Source organism: Pempheris klunzingeri, chromosome 8 (assembly GCF_042242105.1).
Source record: "Pempheris klunzingeri isolate RE-2024b chromosome 8, fPemKlu1.hap1, whole genome shotgun sequence".
NCBI classification, from domain to species: domain Eukaryota; kingdom Metazoa; phylum Chordata; class Actinopteri; order Acropomatiformes; family Pempheridae; genus Pempheris; species Pempheris klunzingeri.
Window position 1 is genome coordinate 26,649,779 of NC_092019.1, and position 18,401 is coordinate 26,668,179.

At 43.9% G+C, this 18,401-nt stretch overlaps 1 protein-coding gene across 4 annotated transcripts; it reads right to left on the minus strand.

The window, feature by feature from the left end:
• Positions 1-2,418: 2,418 nt before the first annotated feature.
• cnot10 (CCR4-NOT transcription complex, subunit 10) lies at positions 2,419-17,742 on the minus strand. 4 transcript variants are annotated; one of them, XM_070835719.1, is made up of 20 exons: positions 17,727-17,742; positions 16,952-17,204; positions 14,751-14,845; positions 12,319-12,480; positions 12,028-12,178; positions 11,161-11,300; positions 10,505-10,588; positions 10,337-10,420; positions 9,258-9,375; positions 8,882-9,031; positions 7,800-8,002; positions 7,174-7,295; positions 6,497-6,676; positions 4,441-4,521; positions 4,236-4,349; positions 3,934-4,064; positions 3,820-3,852; positions 3,490-3,614; positions 3,155-3,230; positions 2,419-2,839 (listed from the first exon to the last, which is right to left on the minus strand). In XM_070835719.1, the coding sequence occupies exons 2-20, from the start codon at positions 16,965-16,967 to the stop codon at positions 2,688-2,690; spliced, it is 2,217 nt and encodes a 738-aa protein (XP_070691820.1). In that variant the 5' UTR covers positions 16,968-17,204; positions 17,727-17,742; the 3' UTR covers positions 2,419-2,687. The 4 variants fall into 4 exon arrangements, with proteins under 4 accessions (XP_070691820.1, XP_070691816.1, XP_070691817.1 ...); XM_070835715.1 differs by lacking the exon at positions 17,727-17,742 and having other exon boundaries at positions 3,490-3,617; positions 16,952-17,171; XM_070835716.1 differs by lacking the exon at positions 17,727-17,742 and having other exon boundaries at positions 3,490-3,617; positions 14,751-14,842; positions 16,952-17,170.
• Positions 17,743-18,401: the final 659 nt, after the last annotated feature.

Sequence of the window (18,401 nt, forward strand, 5' to 3'; positions counted from 1 at the left end):
ACCATTTCCATCACAGCCACAGCATCATGGTCTGCATCATCCGCATTCCATAAAGATAAAGATGCATAAAGATTTGTCCTTAAAGTGCGAGTGTTTTACACACTGGATGAAGAAACCGACCCAGAATCCACCTCAGAGAGAGGCCAGAGTAGATGCTGGCAAACCTAGTTCAGCCTGTGTGTGAGTGGAGAAGGGGTCTGGGGTTATTTTATGATCTGTGACAGGAGAGTGGGTGGTTTGGATGTGGCGTGCAGCTTGCACTATTTCTTTGCAAATGAGCATTGAAACGAGGATAAGGTTGCTGTATGTGGTCATTTAGATGTATAGTTCTATTGAGCCGCAGCACGGTGCAACATGATACTGAGTCAGAAGAAGCCTCATTGTGACTGTCCTGTTACAGACCTCTCGATCAGGCCACTTCTTTTAAATGATCTTGAGGACCAGGTTACCTTTCTGCAGGACTGGTTAATAGTTCCATCTACTAGTTTTCCAGATACCGTCATGGTTGCCGAGGACAGTAGTCATCGTCCTCTGGTGTCCTCTAATATTTGTACCAAATTTATCCAGAACGTTAAAATACATCTCGATCCAAACCCTAACTTTAACCCATGTGGTGGCACTAGAGGAGCCAATACAATTCATCCTATGTGGACCGTGAGTATCTGTACCAAATGTAATGGCCATTCATGCAAACATGTTCGACATTTGGCTCAAACCAAAACTGTTTGTGACTGCAGTGCAAGAGAAGATGACGGGAGGTTTCCTCATCTGGTGACCTTAAGTATTTGTATCAAATTTCAAGACCATTTAAAATAACTGAGGATTGATGCATGCTGTAGTGTGCACACACGCCTGTAGCATCCTCATAATGACCTTTACAGCATGTTATCACTCACATTTGTAACCTGGAGTATCTGCCTGCAGCTTTTTACAGGAAAATAATATATATATAATAAAATAATAAAATAATCACAATCCAGTCATGGTTTTTGGCTCAAGACAACCCAAAACAAAGTGTGTGTATTTTAATTCACTAAAAGTCTCATTTGTCCATAAACCAACATCCCATAAATACATCTGCTATCAGTAACTCAGTAACAGTTTATGGTGCACATATCAACACACACCAGCCATTGGTTTTTTTTCACTTTCTTGTTCTTTTTTTTCTTTCAAACATTTCAAACTGCCCCGTCATAATACGAGTTGACTTCAACACCCATCAGTACCATCAGCAGACAGAACTAACAAGCGAGCCTGGCAGTCACAGAAACACTGCTGTTCATGGGTGATGTTGGTCTGGGCAGTAGTTGAGTAGGTGACTGCAGCACTGCGTGCTAGAGAATCCTCGGTTGTCTCAGTGAGTCAGAGCAAATGTTCATTTATCAGGAAGCTGCTACAGTACAAAAACAACAGAACTTCAGGGTTCTTTTCAAAACCATCAAATCCAAACTGAAGCCTCTCCCCTGATCTGTCAGCAGTTTCTGTCTCCACACTGCCATCCTTCTGCCTTGCTCAGTCATTTCCGTTGCAAACGGTTGTCCTCTGTGGCGTTCCTTAAGGCTCCATCCTTGGCCCCTTGTTGCTCTGATGCCACCACACACACAAGTAAACACAGTGTCCAGTATCGTTCTTGTGTAGACGACTTACAAATTAATGTACCATTAAAAACCAGTCAATGAATACCAGACGTTGATTTAACTACTTGTGTAATTAGTTTTTCATGTTTTTATCAACAGAGGAGCATTCTAAAGGTCAGGTCTCAGGTCATTTTGTATCATCTCGGTTAGATTATTGTCATCTTTCTTCTTTCATTCTTTGTATTCAGGGGGGTTAAGACAAAAAAAAAACTCACACCTCCAGCTGGAACACAAACCAGGTGCTCTGCTTTTAACAAAAACTCAAAGATAACATCAGTCTCATTTCAGCATCTTCACTGGTCACGTTAGTTTGAGAACTGATTTGAAAATGAATTCACTTCGCTGTTCCCAAGCGTCTGCTCAAGACTAAAGGTGGTTTAATCCCTAGAACACTTCCATGGAATAGAAACCAGATGGAATGTAAACACATCTCTTCTTGAAGACCCCAGATCTGCCTGTTGTATTCAAAGAGAAGGGGGAGCATCCCAAGTCATCACGACTCTTCTGAGGGAAACAGGAATTATTAGGCAGAAGAAGGGCTCCACATTGCCATCCCAACTTCCTGGTTTCATTCTCCCACTTGGTCCAGGCATCCTGTCCTGATGCAGATCTGACTCATTCTTCTTCGGCTGTGTTTTTATTGTAAAGCGCTCTGCAACAAGTAGAAAAGAGGCCAAGTGTGTCCTACCTGCACATCACTCATGTTTTCTGTTGATCATTGGTAAAGTGTCCCTACTGCATTCACTGGGGCACAAACAGGAGACACTCACAAGTCAAATCATACAGTAAATAAAATGTATTTTTATTGTTGAGACGACAGATTCTCAGTCAAATGGAAATAAAAAGTCAGCCAGTCTCAGTGGACAGAAACTGCTGCAGCTGGACGTCGGTTCTCATCAGTTAGCAGCCGCCCAGCTGCTGACCTGATGGGAAGCTGCTTTAGAAATGTCAAGGCTCCTCTGGGGAGGGGGTCGCATGGAGTTTGAGGTGTGTGTGTGTGTGTGTGTGTGTGTGTGTGCGTGCGTGTGTGCCAGAGGTGGCTGGGGAGGCTCATTTTCGCTGAATTTGTGTGAAGGATGAGGGCAGCTGGATGGGCTGGACAGGCTGGACAGGTTTCTTGCGGGAGTCTGGGGAGACCCTCTGGATTGTGGTGGGCAGCAGCTGGTTCCGTTTGATGATCTGCAGGGCCAGCTGGGTGTTTCCTGAGGACACACAACACAGATCCAGGAGATCATCTCCTGATATCAACTAAACATCAGATAACGAACCACATTATTCTGGACCAACTCAAGTGTGCTGTCAGTGTTTACAGAGCCGAGAACTTTAAAACCTGATAACCACGTCATTCTAAAACCTTCCATACTAATGACTGATGACTGAAATCAGAATGATGAGGTATAACAAAGTCAGAGTCAAATTAACAAAATGATGCTACGCATGCAGACAGTCTGGTCTTTGCTGATGGAAGAGTTTAATCTCTACAGTATACAGAAGGGAGAGTCTGGTGAAGGTCTGACCGTTCTGCAGCTCTAAGTAGACTCCCAGCAGGATGGCCTCAGGTGGAATCTCCTTAGTGTTCACCATGGATGCAGCCTGAGGGAGACGACAGAGACACTGTAGTCAAACTACTGAAGGTCAAGGATAAACTTTCATGCCTAACAGACACTTTTTCACGGATTTGAACGCAACTTGAATGCAACCCATGGCCATCCAGGAGTCCAGTTTGAAAGGTACACAAGGTGTTAGAAGAGGTCCAAGGTCAAGCCACAAACACTTAGAGGAAGAACTAGTGCTGCAACCTAATAAACATTTCCAGGACATGCTGAAGTGATGTCACTGTTGTCATGGTTACCTGATGCAGGCACTTGCGGGCCTTGTCATACTCGCTCCTCAAGCAGTAGGCGCTGCCCAGGTTGAAGAGCATCATGGCACGAGCTGATGTCACACTGCTGGGGTAACACAGGGGCGTCTGCTTCCCTGCTGCACACACACACACACACACACACACACACACAGTTACAGGAACAGTCTTGACACTTCTTCTGTCTTAGCCTGCTGCTCTACCATTTACTGTACATCACAAGTGCTTTTGCTCCCATCTCGCCTCTGACATATCTTAATGCAATTATAGTTTTTCTTTGATACGTTTCAAATAAAACTCGTGCACTACAGGTGGACTCACAGGACTCGACAGGCTCGTCTCCTTTGTCAGATCCTGTTGGGAAAAACCAAGCAAGCATTAAAGACAGTAGGCTCAACTGGAGGTTTAGTAAAGTCTCGTGCTGAACTCACAGACCTTGGTCGTGCTCACTGGTCAGCACTCCTATTGACACGTCACTGACATTTTCTGGGTTAAGGTGAGAAATAGCATCAGAAATCCTGTCCAATGAGATGAGGGCTTCAGCAGCATAGAGGTGACCCAGGAACCTGAACACGCAGCAAGAGGAGGACAGACAAACCAGACACCTGACTTATTTCAAGCAGAGGAGGATGCCGCTGGTCAACTCCGTCACTCTAATCTGTGTGGCCATTTGTTGCTGCAGTGCAGAAAATGAGCAGGTGAACCGTGTGGCTTTGAGAAACAGAGCCAGTACTTACTTGAGGGACCCGGACACCTTGGTTTGATGGAGCAGTTTCTCAGCATGGTTTAGAGCCATCAGGTTGTCTCCCAATGCTAGTGCCACATAGGCACTACAGGCCAGGATGGAGCACCTGCACATCAAACAGTAGACATCACTGACTGACGGACATGGTCTTTAATGTCCACTGGACCAAAGAAAGAGGAGGTGAGAAGTATCATTACCTCAGGTTTTCTACCTCCTGTTTTCTAAGAGGAGATGATGGAGCTGCAGCCAAGAACTTATCAGTCTCCTGACCTTTCCCACTGCAAAACACACAAGCAGCATCCATTAGAGCACATATCCAACTCCTCTGAGCCATCGGCACGCTCAACTAGTCCACAATCACACTTCTGGCATTTTGCAGCATTCAACTGAAGTGACTGCAAACACCTGAGTTGATTAGAAGAAGAGATTAGACCTTAAGATATATGGAGATATGATGATTACATCCATTGGTTTATCATTCCTCCAAGCCTTTGTGCTCCGCTACAAAACCATCCATGCTCTTCATTTATCAATACGGCATGAATAATCTTATGTCATGTGCACGCATTAGGATAAACAATGAGGCATCTTGAAAAGGCAGGATTCTGGAGGGACACACACCTCTTCCTACAGTTTGAATCTGGGCATGACACGTGCAGAATCAGTCATGGACAGATTATATAATGCACCCAAGGGTGAAAAGAGGGCCACAGCACCAAGTTTCAAAATGCTCAAATGTCACACTGATCACATGCATTTAGTTTTATGATGATGCCACTTACACTTTGAGTTACTCTGAGTGATCTACAACATCTAAGCCTGTAGAGACCCTTCCAGATTCTCACCCAGCAATATCCAGAAATACAGTTTTAGTCAAAAGTTTGGACACACCTTCTCATTCAATGGTTTTTCTTTATTTCTACTATTTTCTACATAGTAGATTGATATTGAAGACATCAAAACTATGAAGGAACACATTTGGAATTATGTAGTAAACAAAAAAGTGTTAAAGCAGAATATGTTTTATATTTTAGATTCTTCAATCACACTCTCCATCAGCTCCACAAGGTCATCACCTGGATGGTTTTCCAACAGTTTTGAAGGAGCTCCCAGAGGTGCTGAGCTCATTGGCTGCCATACCATGCATTAGAGCAGTAGTGGAATAGAATCAATCCTTCCTCTGCACAACACAACTGATGGCAAGAAACTCCACAAAAGATCTCTTGACAAAGCACAAGTGTTAATGGAAAACCATCCAGGTGACGACCTCATGAAGCTGACTGAATGACGTCCCTCAATCAGAAGGTCGGTGGTTTGACCCCGTGCTCCTCTGAGTGAGCATGTCAAGACACTGAACCCCAACCTGCTCCTGAAGCAGCAAACAGTCTCCTCCAGCTTCAGTCCTCCTGTATGAATGATGTGTGAATGAGGATGTGATGTAAAAGTGCTTTAGTAGTCCAAGTGACTAGAAAGGTGCTGTACAGATACAGACCATTTACCATTTGAAGAATGTCAAATATAAAACACATTCTGGGTCAACACTACATAATTCTACATCTTCAATATTAATCTACAATGTAGAAAAGAATGAAAATAGAGAAAAACCACTGAATGAGAAGGTGTGTATAAACCTTTGAGTGGTACTATAGGTCACAACAATCAGCTGTGAATATGGTCAATGTGATGAGCGACATGATGTACAGCTGGAGTTCAGACTTACATAAGAGTCTATGGAGACTCATTCAGTCCTCGTATTTGCAGTTGAGCCTGTCGATGTGGTAGAAACCCAGCATGTGTGCACACTGGCCACCTGTCCACAGGCTGACCTGCTCATATAGTTTAGGAGTTCTATATCCTGTCATGTATTAATGCTGACGTGTTTATTCCCCCCTGCTGCTTCTATAACTCAGCCATTACATCAGGGTGAGTGAGATCTCAGCACCCGCTCCAGTGCTCACCCAGCAAAGTAACATTTTACCTTCAAACTGATGACTTGAGGAATGGAGTGACGAGGTGACGAGGAACAATGTTCCAGCGCTTCCAAAGCTACAGTGGTTCTCAATACCGAACCCTAGATGTGACAAGCTAGTGAGTTCTACTTTTTTTTTTTACTGACATGAAGCATCAACAAGCTCACTTCTAAACCGAAGGACCAATGACCTCCAATGTCCAATAACAGTCTGTGATGTGAATGACAAACACAGGTGTGTGTGTGTGTGTGTGTGTGTGTGTGTGTGAGTGAGTGTGTCACACCTGCAGGCATCACTGTTCTCGCTGCCACTCTCGGTGCTTCCTGACTGACTGGAGCTCTTGGAGCTGTTCTCTGTCTTGGTGTCCTGCTGCTGGTGTTCAGGCAGCAGTAGCAGAGCGTTCCTCAGGCAGATGGCTGCAAACTCCATACTGGCTACTGGAATAGCTGCTGACTGGCCTTCACTGTACACACACACACACACACACACAGGTTGTGAAAAAGCTCATCAGGCAGATATGAGCAGGACTGAGTACTAATTTGATATCAGCCAGTCACTGTTTTTAGTTTTAGTAGTAGTAGACTGTATAGTAGTAGAAATATATAAGACTATGTAGGAGCATGTCTTCTACACCATCATATGTATTTCCCCATTTGACATAAAAGCATTAAAACACAAGTCTTAGAATTGGAAACATCAATCAATGGAAACATCCCATAGCTTCAGGTGATACGTGTGGGCAAACATACATAGATATTATCATCCATCACTTTTCTAATTTTGACTGACTACCATGTCCAGCTCTGAAGTTAAGCAAGACAACAACTGTTTCACTATTTTTTAGATAAACAGCACGGTAACGGTGGTTACCATGGCGATGATGAATAAGCCAAACTGCCCTCTGCTGGGCAGTAAAGGTAAATGTCTCTAGTGTACTGTGCAGAGGCGGAGGACACTGACCTGTAGGTAGAATTCTGGGTCGACTGGGACGCCAGGACAATCTTGCGATGGTAGCCCTGTCCGACAATAGACTGAACTATACCTTTTTTACAAGGTAACCCTTTGCTCTCCTGTTCCGACCCCTGGAAACAAACACAGTGAGACCGTGAAATAAGGCTTATGTGCTTCTCTGTTCACCTTTATAAAACTGTCTAGAAGGTACCATCAATTCAAGGTCACCTGGGAATCTATATACCAACACTGGAGTCGCTGCCACTGATATTGGTACCACCAAACAATCATTGGATGCCAATCATTACAGAAGCAAAACCATTATCCTTAGATAATATTCCACTTTAAAGGTTCTCTATGGGACATTCTGAGCATCAACATTACATTAATATAGCATGGTATGTTTGTGCATGTTGTGATTTGTTCAGTGAGAAAAGCCGAAGCACCAAACAAAGGAACCAGAGCTGCTGCCCAGCGACAGACTCCGCTAAGAGAACCAACGACCTGAGATGTCGTACAGAGAACCTTTAAGTGAAAAGGACATGTTCTTATTGCTCCTCCATCCAGAACTTAATACACTTGTTGGAAATTCATTTAGGAAACTCAATTCAGAATCCACATGGGTGAAGTCATACCCCCTTGTTAGCAGAGATGCAGCACTCGGCGAGCCGCAGCCACAGGCGAGGGTTGGAGTGGTAGACCTGCACCGCCTCCATCAGGCACTCAAATGCTGCCAAAGGCCTGCCGATGTGCAGCAGCTGAATACCACAGTTATATAGCAGCTCATAGCGCTTGTTGGCTAGTAGAGCACACATGGGGATACCTGTGAACTTCTTAGCTGGTTAATGAAAGAAACGACAAAAAAAAGGGGGCTTGTTACTATTAGAGACACACATGTTCACAATACATCGTCCAAACTGGAACAGGTCAAACTGAAGCTCACACTTTCCACCATAAGACAGCATGGGGAAGCACTTAACTGAACGATTCTCACTTTTTTGAAAAGTTACAAATAATTGAAAATATAATATAGTTCATCAAATAATACTAAACATAGGAATAAAGAATATATGCTCTATATTCATTGGGCCTCACTGGTACTCAGGCCCAGACTTGTGGACTTTTAAAGCAACTTCACACAAATGCAAAAATCCTATTTTCTAACTTCCCTAAAGTGGGATCTCCCCATGCACATAGTTTAGATTTCTAAGCAGCCCTCACACTGGAATTGAATGGAGTTTAGTTAATGGAGCTCAGATTATTTAGACCTGAGAGACAACTAAAAGCAAAGCTATCAGCACAGAGGACCACCAGAGGAGTGAACATGTTTTAATTGACTTAAATGATGATTTAGATTCAGTGATTTCAGTGGATACCAATGGAAAAGTGTCCATGTTAATAAGGCATATTTTGATTATGGAAATGTTCCAAGAATAGTAGAATAAAGAGCAGTGAGGAGAGGATTATTGCTGCAGTGGTGGATTGAAATATTTCTTTGGCTAGGTTGATGTGAAGCCCAGTCATGATGGAATCCAATGTTACTACTGTTAATCCGAGATGAACAGACCTGTGGTCCTCTGAGAAAGAGCAAGCTACAAACTTCTTACATCCACCTGACATCCAAGCCTACAGGAGGTGAGTGCTTGATAAGATGAATTAGAAGAGGTATCACTGGAAATCTTAGCAGATTGAGGAGAGAGTGCTTGCTGTGACCCACATTGACCGTTGCTGCCGTCTCCCAGCTGTGCGCAGGTGTGGTCATTCTCTTGCAGCGCCTTCTTGAAGTAGAAAATGCCTAGGTTATGTTTCCCCATTGCAAAGTGAATGCAGCCCAGATTGTTCCAGAACATACATCGAACACATTCACCTGAATGAGACAATCAGAGCACACAATCCATCAACTGTAAACAGGTTACAGGTTACAGGTTACAGGTACATCTCAAACTAAGACACGGTTTGGAAGCAGCAGTGAGCTAATGATGATTCATTAACAGTCTGAATCAGGGCAAGTCAAACCAAAACTACTGCATGGCTTTTTGACACCACGCATACTAGGGGAAGCCACCAGTCTTGAGGGATTCAGTAGTTGTCACCTGTCTTGATGGGTCCAGGGTGCTCTGCAATGTTGGAGCTGTTCAACAGCTTCACTGCTTTCCGGTAGTTTCCTCTCAGGTACTCAAAATTACTCTTAAGGAAGAGTGAGGATGCAGACTAGTGGAGGGGACAGGAAACACAGGTCAGAGAACCAGGAGAGGGGACGTCCACCCCCTCCCTGGTTGGTAACGACACAGACACACTAACAGACAGCTGTGAGTACAGCCCTTTTACAGTTTGAACTGATAACATCCCCTTGATAGTGACTGTTGGGTTATTAACATGGTAATACTGATGCCTCCATGAAATACACACACACACACACTCTACATAGATCGTACAGTATAAATGACATTTCAGTCAAAACACTAACGCTACATTCACACACTGATGGGGGGGGCCATCATCAAGGTGTTCTGCTCATCGGGGGGGGGGGGCATTTACACACATACACATACACATGAATACACCGCAGCACCACTTTGAGAGCACACTCTACTTCTACTGACACTACTGTGTCTGCTTGTACCACCAGACACACCAGACAGTTACGGTGAAAGACCTGGTAATAAATTAAATTTAATGACTCCATGACCAAGAGATTTTTTTTTTTTCACCCAAGTGGTCTTTTTTTTTTTTTTTTTTTTTTTTTTTTTTAGTATTTTTACTTCTACTCTAATTCTAAAAAGTAAAATGCCCTTTAAGGTGCTGTTTTTGCATACTGCATACCATTGGTTATATCTCCTCCCCTTAAAGCAAGTGATGCCATCAGCACCCCCACATGTATGCAACACTTTAAATGATGTTCAGCAGCAGAAAGAAAGCGGTGTGCTTCAGTCCTCAGCTTTCTCAGCATTTCGTCATGTGATTCATGAATCAATCTTCTGCTGCCGCTCATTATTAAAAGTGCTACATACTCACTGGGAGTGCTGACCACTCCATTTGCTCATTTCTGAGTTTTTATTCAGCACTCTTTAAACTGCAGATATTCGAGTTGAGCATGCCGTGTCTTCGAGCACATCCCCTCCCCTTCACTGTTTGAACAAGCTGATGAAATAATACCAACAATGAGACTCACATTGCCTGCTGTGTTCATCACTGATTTGATCTCCCTTTTACAGGCCTTGGAGGATTTCATCTGAATGTAGGCTCTCACTTTGTACTGTAAAGGAAACACCAGTCAGGCACAGTCAGCGGATGAGACTGAAACAGGGAACAATGGATGTTAAAATCTATGAGCTCTTGCCTGATGCATCTTTGATTTGGCTGCCTCAATCATGGCGGTGAACTCTGCCTTCTGGTTTGCTCCATCTTTGTTTGAACTATTGCTCTGGAAACAAGCACAGCACTCAGTAAGGCGTGAACTGTATGTTAAATCTGTGTTTCTTAGTGGACGTAAGCCATTGCTGAAGTGTCTTAAACCTGCATTCTTTCTAATGTCCAGGAGAAACAGAAGTCTGATTGGATGGAAGTCTATGAGAAAATTAGCTGACTTCTCACCTCGTTCATTCAGTAAATGATGGTCCCATTTAGAGGAATGCAGGGTATGCTTTAGGACAGGGCTACCTTGTGACTAACCAATCAGAGGCGATCTTTGTGGAATGAATGTCACTTCTGGCTCCATGGCGATGCCCATAAAGCCAAAAACAAGGCGTCAAAACAGCCAAGAGGTCACCGCTGATATGTCTACTTCTTATATACAGTCTGGTTTTTTTTTTTAAAGTAATCCTCCAATGCTCAATTACAACAGGGTGGAAGTAAAATATGTGAGGCAAACATCTCAAACTTCTGTTTCTCTTTGTGTTGGACTTCTTTAGTGATTTAACACAAGCAATAAGGTTGTTAACCAACATGTTACCATAAAACATTTTCTTCTAATGACAATGTAGTGTGCTGGGGTACCTCTCCTTTGCCATTCCTGCTGCTTCCTTGTACAGACAGTTTGTCCAGTACAGCCAGCAGATGGAGGGCCTTCTCTGGCTGGAAGGTGAGCAGGTACAGATCCACCAGCAGGAAGCAGACAGCCTGAGCAAACTTCTCTTCTAGGACAAATAACACAATGACTCCATGCCAAGCTCAAGGTTGACACATGAACCCTTACAAAATATCAATATATCAATATATACTATGGACTAACTCCTGCAGAGAAACAGGACCGTCGTCAAGACAACCAATCTCTTTCCAGTGGTACTGTTGATGCTAGCCTCTCAAAATCATGGTCACCTTTCCCATTAACCCCGTCTCTTTACACATTAAAGCAACCACTACTACTACATGCACACTCAATTTAGATGTGTTTAAATCCTTTGAGCCAGCTCCAAGTCAAGTTTCCTGTGTGTATTAGGTCATGGAAACATTGGCTTGCAGAACCATGTTATGATATCCATTACTCACATCAGTGTGGTGGGCTACAGAAGGTTAAACCACACACAGCACAGCTTTCTGCCTTCAAACTCAAGTCAAGTCTCCAGGCAGATGAGTTCAAATAGTCCACAATTTTGCCAACTCTATTTATTAATTCAATTAAGAATGATTATTTTGTGCCATGTAAAACATAATTTACCTTCATGTTATTAATGTATTCAGTATCAAACCCTTTCTGATAACACGGGGGGTGAGACAAGTCCCTCATAATCACTAGCTCTGTATATTTTTGTCCTTGATAAATGACTTAAAATGCCAATCAAAACTACTATGGATCATCTGTTGATCAACTAAGTGACAATCTAGTTTACTTTAATGAAACCCATGTGAAGCACCACAACATACCAAATGGTTCCAGAAACTGGTACAGTCTCTCTCCAATGGAGATGGCTTCAGAGTACTGTCGCATATGATAGTGGATGATGGCTTGATTATAGTACAGCAAGCTGTTTTCAACATCGTCCAGCCCATCAATGTCCTCTGCTGATGTGTGAACCTGAAAGATGAGGATAGAACGATCCATGAAATCCAAGACATCACGAAGACGCAAGGTGCTGTTTGTCAACCGTTCTCTGAAGACAAATTCAACATGTGCTCAAAACATGGGAAAATTATGACCCACATTTCAGCAGTTACCTGGTTCTTCATTGCCATCAGAGTCTGCTTCAGAGTTCCTGTGGTAGTTTGACCGCTTTTGTAAAACTCTACGACAGCTTTATTCATGGCGATCTTGTAGTCCTCTCTGTTGAGCTCCTGCAAGGCTTCAAGGTGTTTGAAAGACTCGTCGTACTTCCCAGCCTGTAAGCAGCACAGGGGCAAAAATGTACAACATGCAGTCTGCAATTTGCAAAATGACAGAATTTCCCCTTACATTCACTTTGAAATCTTATCAAAACAAGCTCCATGCTTGTTGCCAATGCAGGAGCATGCAAGAGACCTGTAATACTAACAAGTTTCCACAATTGTGAAAATCACTAGTAAAACATGGTACGGTCACTGTCATTTTCAACATGATCTCTCATAAAAACAGACCCCGAGTCAGTGAATGCAGCATGGACACGTTCATGTGACCTGGTAGAAACGTCAGACAGAGGCTGTGGGCACTGTAAGTAACTCTGAGTTCAACTGCTCTTGTACAGTTCTGTTTTTATTGATATTCTTCTTTTTTCAAATATGCTTCTGATTATTTTTTTAAACTTACCTCAGTTTGTCTGTGCTTATATCTGTCCGTGTGCTGTTGTTAAACCTACATTTCCTCTCTAAGGATCAATTATGGCTTATATTAAAATGACTAATTTGCCATCACTGGCTTTACAATCTGTATAACAAGGGTCTGTACGACACCCTCTATCCTTACATCCTCGATTCAGACAAGGACAAACTCTGTAAAAAACCTTCAATGGTGAAAACAACGGAAGAAACCTTAGGAAGAGAAACAGAGGAGGGATCTCCCTTCCAGGACCACAGACATGAAACAGATGTTTGTACAGAACAGATCAATGTAAAATTACAGTAAGGACGATCAGGACCTTCATTTTCCTGAATCGTTGGGTCTCTCTCTTAATCAAAGAGTTTGATCTAGACCTGCTCTTTATATAAAGCGTCTTGAGATAACACTTGTATAAATAAAGATTGATTGACTGATAATACAATTCTGTTTATAAAGCCTTGATTGTGGGCTAGTTGTGGGCTAGTTCTAAGACAGCTTAGCCTGGATTGTTTTTACCCTGGCTGCTAGTGCTAGTTGGCCACCACAGCTGCAGCTATCTACACCATGGCTGTCGGCACTCACTGCTACAGGACAACAGCCAACAGGATGGTCAGGATGTTAAGGACAAGGATGAGCTAAACCCGGGCTTTTCTTCCATTGCCACCTCTCAAGCTACACAGATCTCTACTCTGGGCTCCTACTGCTGCAGCTTCATAGCCGTAAGCTCGTCACAAGCGCTTAGCCTCTGCCAACCACTGGAGGAGAGGCAGTCCTTTCTGCAGATGCTGTGGCTTTGGGGGATGACATGTGGACTATCATTGAGGCCAAACCCTCAACCACTTTGCCTTGAATTAGCCATCCTCTCTTTCCTGCAGAGCTTCCACGGGAGGTTCCATGGAAACGCACTAGTTCTGCCCTGCCGCTACTGGACTGTGCTCTCCCAACTGGACTGTTGCTGCACCTCTGGACTTTTCCGTTGCCACTCTCCCTGGCCGCCTGCCTTCCGTCTAAACTTCACTGTGTCGCCCACGTGCTGTGCTCCCTGTCAGCTCCTCTATGACTAAAAAGTTGGCTGAATGGGAAGAACAAGGTCCGAGCCATCAGCACATATGCCCTGCCAGTCATCAGATACCCCTCCGGTATAAAAAAGTGGGCCGAAGGAGGAGATAGAGGCCACTGATGTCAAAACAAGGAGTGTTTCATCCCAAGTCCTGTTCACTAAACAGGGCGAGGGAGGTGGAGGACTGGTGAGCGTGGGAGCCACTGTCCACGACAAAACAATCAAGATCTAGAGATGCATCAGGAAGATGGCCCCCGAAGATGAGCTGCTGAGTAAATGCCTCAGGCAGCAGAAACCCGATGAAGCAGAAGAGGAGGATGAACCTTCCTGGAGGGACAAGACCCTCCACAGCATATACCACTGACAGAAGAAGTGGCTGATAAAGAAATCCTACCAGTGGCTAGAAAAAAAGGCTTGGTTAAAAGACAGCACAGAAACAGGCACAAGAGGCACGTAGCACAAGATCAGTAGAGACGGGTTTCTCCCACACCGGGTGGTAGAAGAAGGGGATTTTTTTTTTCTTTCCTTTCTAGTAAGTTCGACTACTCAAAGCTCTTTTACATTAAATCCCCATTAACTGTACATGACTATAAATAACTGTATATATTGTTTGATTTGATTTTATTCTATTCTTAATGGAATTGTCTGCACACATTTCTGTGTGTGCAGCATGAAGGGACTACACCTTACATTTCATTGCCCAACCCTGAGTTCTAAATGACCTTGATAGAGCAGAGAACAGAGAAAACTGGACTTGACTTTCTGAGTATTAGGAAAAGAGGAAAGGAGATCATTTACCGAAAAAGCTTCATATGCACTGGCTGCCACTTCTTTTTCTTGATCTGTCATTCCAGGGGATGATGAGCTGTCATGCTTTGACTCGTGTTGTTCTGCTTAAAATGAAAACAATTTAAAAAGTCAAACTCACATAACATTTGTCTCCATCCAAGGTCACTCAGTAGTCACTTTATTGTGTACAGCTGTTGTGTCATGGATAGGACCCGCCTTTGCACCTCAAACAAAGTGGTTTTGTCAAGACATGGATAAAGGAAGGCGCTGAAAACTTCTGGTAGAGATTCTGCTAGCATCACACAGTGCTGATTTGTCACCTTCACATGCATGCGGCAAATCTCCTGTTTCACCAAATCCCAAAGGTGCTCTGCTCATTGGTGGACGCAGCTTGAGATGAGGTGTTCTTTGTGATTTGGTATGTTATCCTGCTTGAAGTAGCCTTTAGAAGACGGGTACACGATGGCCATGAAGAGATACACATGGCCAGCAACAATACTCAGCTAGGCTGTGGCATTTAAACTACGATGTGATGATCTACATACAAAGAGAGGATGGGATTCTGTCCACCATCACGGATTTTGACATGCTCTTTGTACTGTCCTAGTTCTTTAATATTGGGGCCAGTTTAGGCCGGTGCAAGTAATGACGTAGATCAATTAGCCTAATGTGTGCAGAGAAAACATTCCCCACACTATTACATCAACAGTGTCAGTCTGAAGCTTTGACACAAGGCAGGATGAATCCACGGATTAATGTTGTTTACAACATGACCCCACAAATCGACATTCATCAGACCAGAGGACGTTTCTAAACCTCTAATGCCCTTTTTGGGAGACTGTGCCCACTGTAGTTTTAGGTTCCTGCTGCTAGCTGACAGGAGTGGAGCCTCCTTAAGGTTAATGTCTTTCTGCTCACCACTGGTGTTACATGATTATATGAGCAACCACCAGTCAGCTCATGCTGCTCTGATCTCACCAACATAAGTGCCACTCTCCGGATGTCTTCTGTAAACCTTAGAGACTGGTGTGTGTGTGTGTGTGTGTGTGTGTGTGTGTGTGTGTGTGTGTGTGTGTGTGTGTGTGTGTGTTTAGCATGTTTGAACGCTTTTAAGCATCGTCTTGCTGCCACCTGCTCGGCTGGCTGAATCTCTGCATTAACAAGCAGGTGTGCAGGTGGACTGGATCAGGTGTGTGTGCAGGTGGACTGGATCAGGTGTGTGTGCAGGTGGACTGGATCAGGTGTGTGTGCAGGTGGACTGGATCAGGTGTGTGTGTAGGTGGACTGGATCAGGTGTGTGTGCAGGTGGACTGGATCAGGTGTGTGTGTAGGTGGACTGGATCAGGTGTGTGTGCAGGTGGACTGGATCAGAGGTGTGCAGGTGGACTGGATCAGGTGTGTGTGCAGGTGGACTGGATCAGGTGGACTGGATCAGGTGTGTGTGCAGGTGGACTGGATCAGGTGTGTGTGCAGGTGGACTGGATCAGGTGTGTGTGTAGGTGGACTGGATCAGGTGTGTGTGCATCAGGTGTGTGTGCAGGTGGACTGGATCAGGTGTGTGTGCAGGTGGACTGGATCAGGTGGCCACTGAGATGCAGAGCGTTGAGAGCCTAATTCGAAAATGTTATAGCCTCACTCTGACATTTCATTTCCTTTAAAAGTCGCCACGATTCCTCTTCAAGTCAGAATGCATTTAATCTAGAATGTAAAATGTATTTAGTAACTAGTTGAGGCGGGTAACGTTACCTGTTAACGTTACCTGTTAACGTTACCGGTTAACGTCAGTTGTCACTGTTAGCAGCAGCGCGTGAGGCTAATGACAGACTCTTACTGCTAGCTGTGTTATAAGCACGCTGAATTTACAGGGAGAGCTCTCGGCGTTAATGCTGGAAGTGTTGAGGCGTGTTTGAGTCCATCATGTTCAGGGAGACACCTGCAATGATTCTGAATGAAGTTTTCCTGAACGTGTCTTCAGGCAACATGCACCCAGGCTAACAGGCTAGGCTAACGTGTCCTCTGACAGGGTTCACTACAGCTACAGACAGGAAACCCTCATTTTCAACGGAGCAGTACATGAGTGATTCTCTTCAATGCTCCGTAGCAGTTACTAATTCCACAATTTGCATTAAAAGGGCACCTATTCCAGGAGTTAAAGCTAGCTTCGATTGACCACAACTAGCTACCCCGCTAGGGCTAGCTGACACACTCACCTGTGTTTTCTGCCATGTCTGGGGCCTTTTCTGGGACAGTTTGAAATCCCGTGTTTGTAGTTAAGATCAGATCAGATTGGATCCAGTTTCCAGATGAAACGTTACGATTAAACGTCAATACTTAACGCTGATCTCCAGTGTTTCACACAGAATATGGCTAGCTGAAATCTGTCCGGTCCGCTCTAAACACACTCTTCTTTGCTGTTTGGTAGTTTGCTACCAAGACGTTCCAACGCACCACCGCCCCCTGCTGCTGTGGAGTACAATGTGCATCATGTGAATGCTACACATATAACACGTGCATTTCTAGTTATGTAAATAATACTCGACTGAGCCTTCACTGACGGCTCCTATGACTGCAAAAGGCTTCTGTATAATTCTAAAGCATATCTTTATAGCTTTAAGATGCAGAAAGTAAACCCACATAACACTGGGATCAATCCAATATATGTATATACAAATCACAGCAACTAGTTTTTTTTATCTGTGGCTGTGTGAGGAATTTAAAGAATCAAAAACATGAACCTAGCTTTTCACACTGCTTAAATAAATTAATAAAATCACAGTATAACACCAAGTCAATTAAACATAAAGGATCTCAATCTGTTCAGTTAGCCAGCATAAGCAACTGTGCAAAGTAATAACAGCAACTATTGTACTGACAACAGGAGTGTGACTAATAATGATCAATATGGTAACAGTGAAAAACATGACAATAGTTATATCTGAATAATAATAACAGGACTAATATCAGTAAAAAGTGTCTCTGCCTGACAATCCACAGCAGGAGAACCAGGACCAGGATCCACAGGAACCAGAGAACCACAGCAGGAGAACCAGGACCAGGATCCACAGGAACCAGAGAGATGAGAAAAGCACAGAAAGGCTCCGGGGAATATACCAAGTTAGTAACAGACATTAAGCAGACATGAAGCAGAAGGATGGAGAGGAAGAGGAGGAGAGAGGAGCCCAGTGCATCATGGGAGTCCCCCAGCAGTCTAAGCCTATAGCAGCATAACTAGGGGCTGGTCCAAGGCCTGAGCCAGCCCTAAACTATAGGCTTTATCAGAAAGGAAGGTTTTTAGTCTACTCTTAAATGTAGAGAGGGTGTCTGCCCCCCGAACCCAAACTGGAAGGAGGTTCCACAGGAGAGGAGCCTGATAGCTGAAAGCTCTGACTCCATCACTACTTTAGAGGACTTTAGGAACCACCAGTAGACCTGCATTCTGGGAGCACAGTGCTCTAGTGGGGTAGTACGGTACTATGAGTTCTTTAAGATATGATGGAGCCTGAACATTAAGAGCCTTGTAGGTGAGGAGAAGGATTTTAAACTCTATTCTAGATTTTACTGGAAGCCAATGAAGAGAAGCCAGTACAGGAGAAATGTGGTCTCTTCTTTTAGTTCTCGTCAGAACAGGAGCAGCAGCGTTCTGGACCAGCTGGAGAGTCT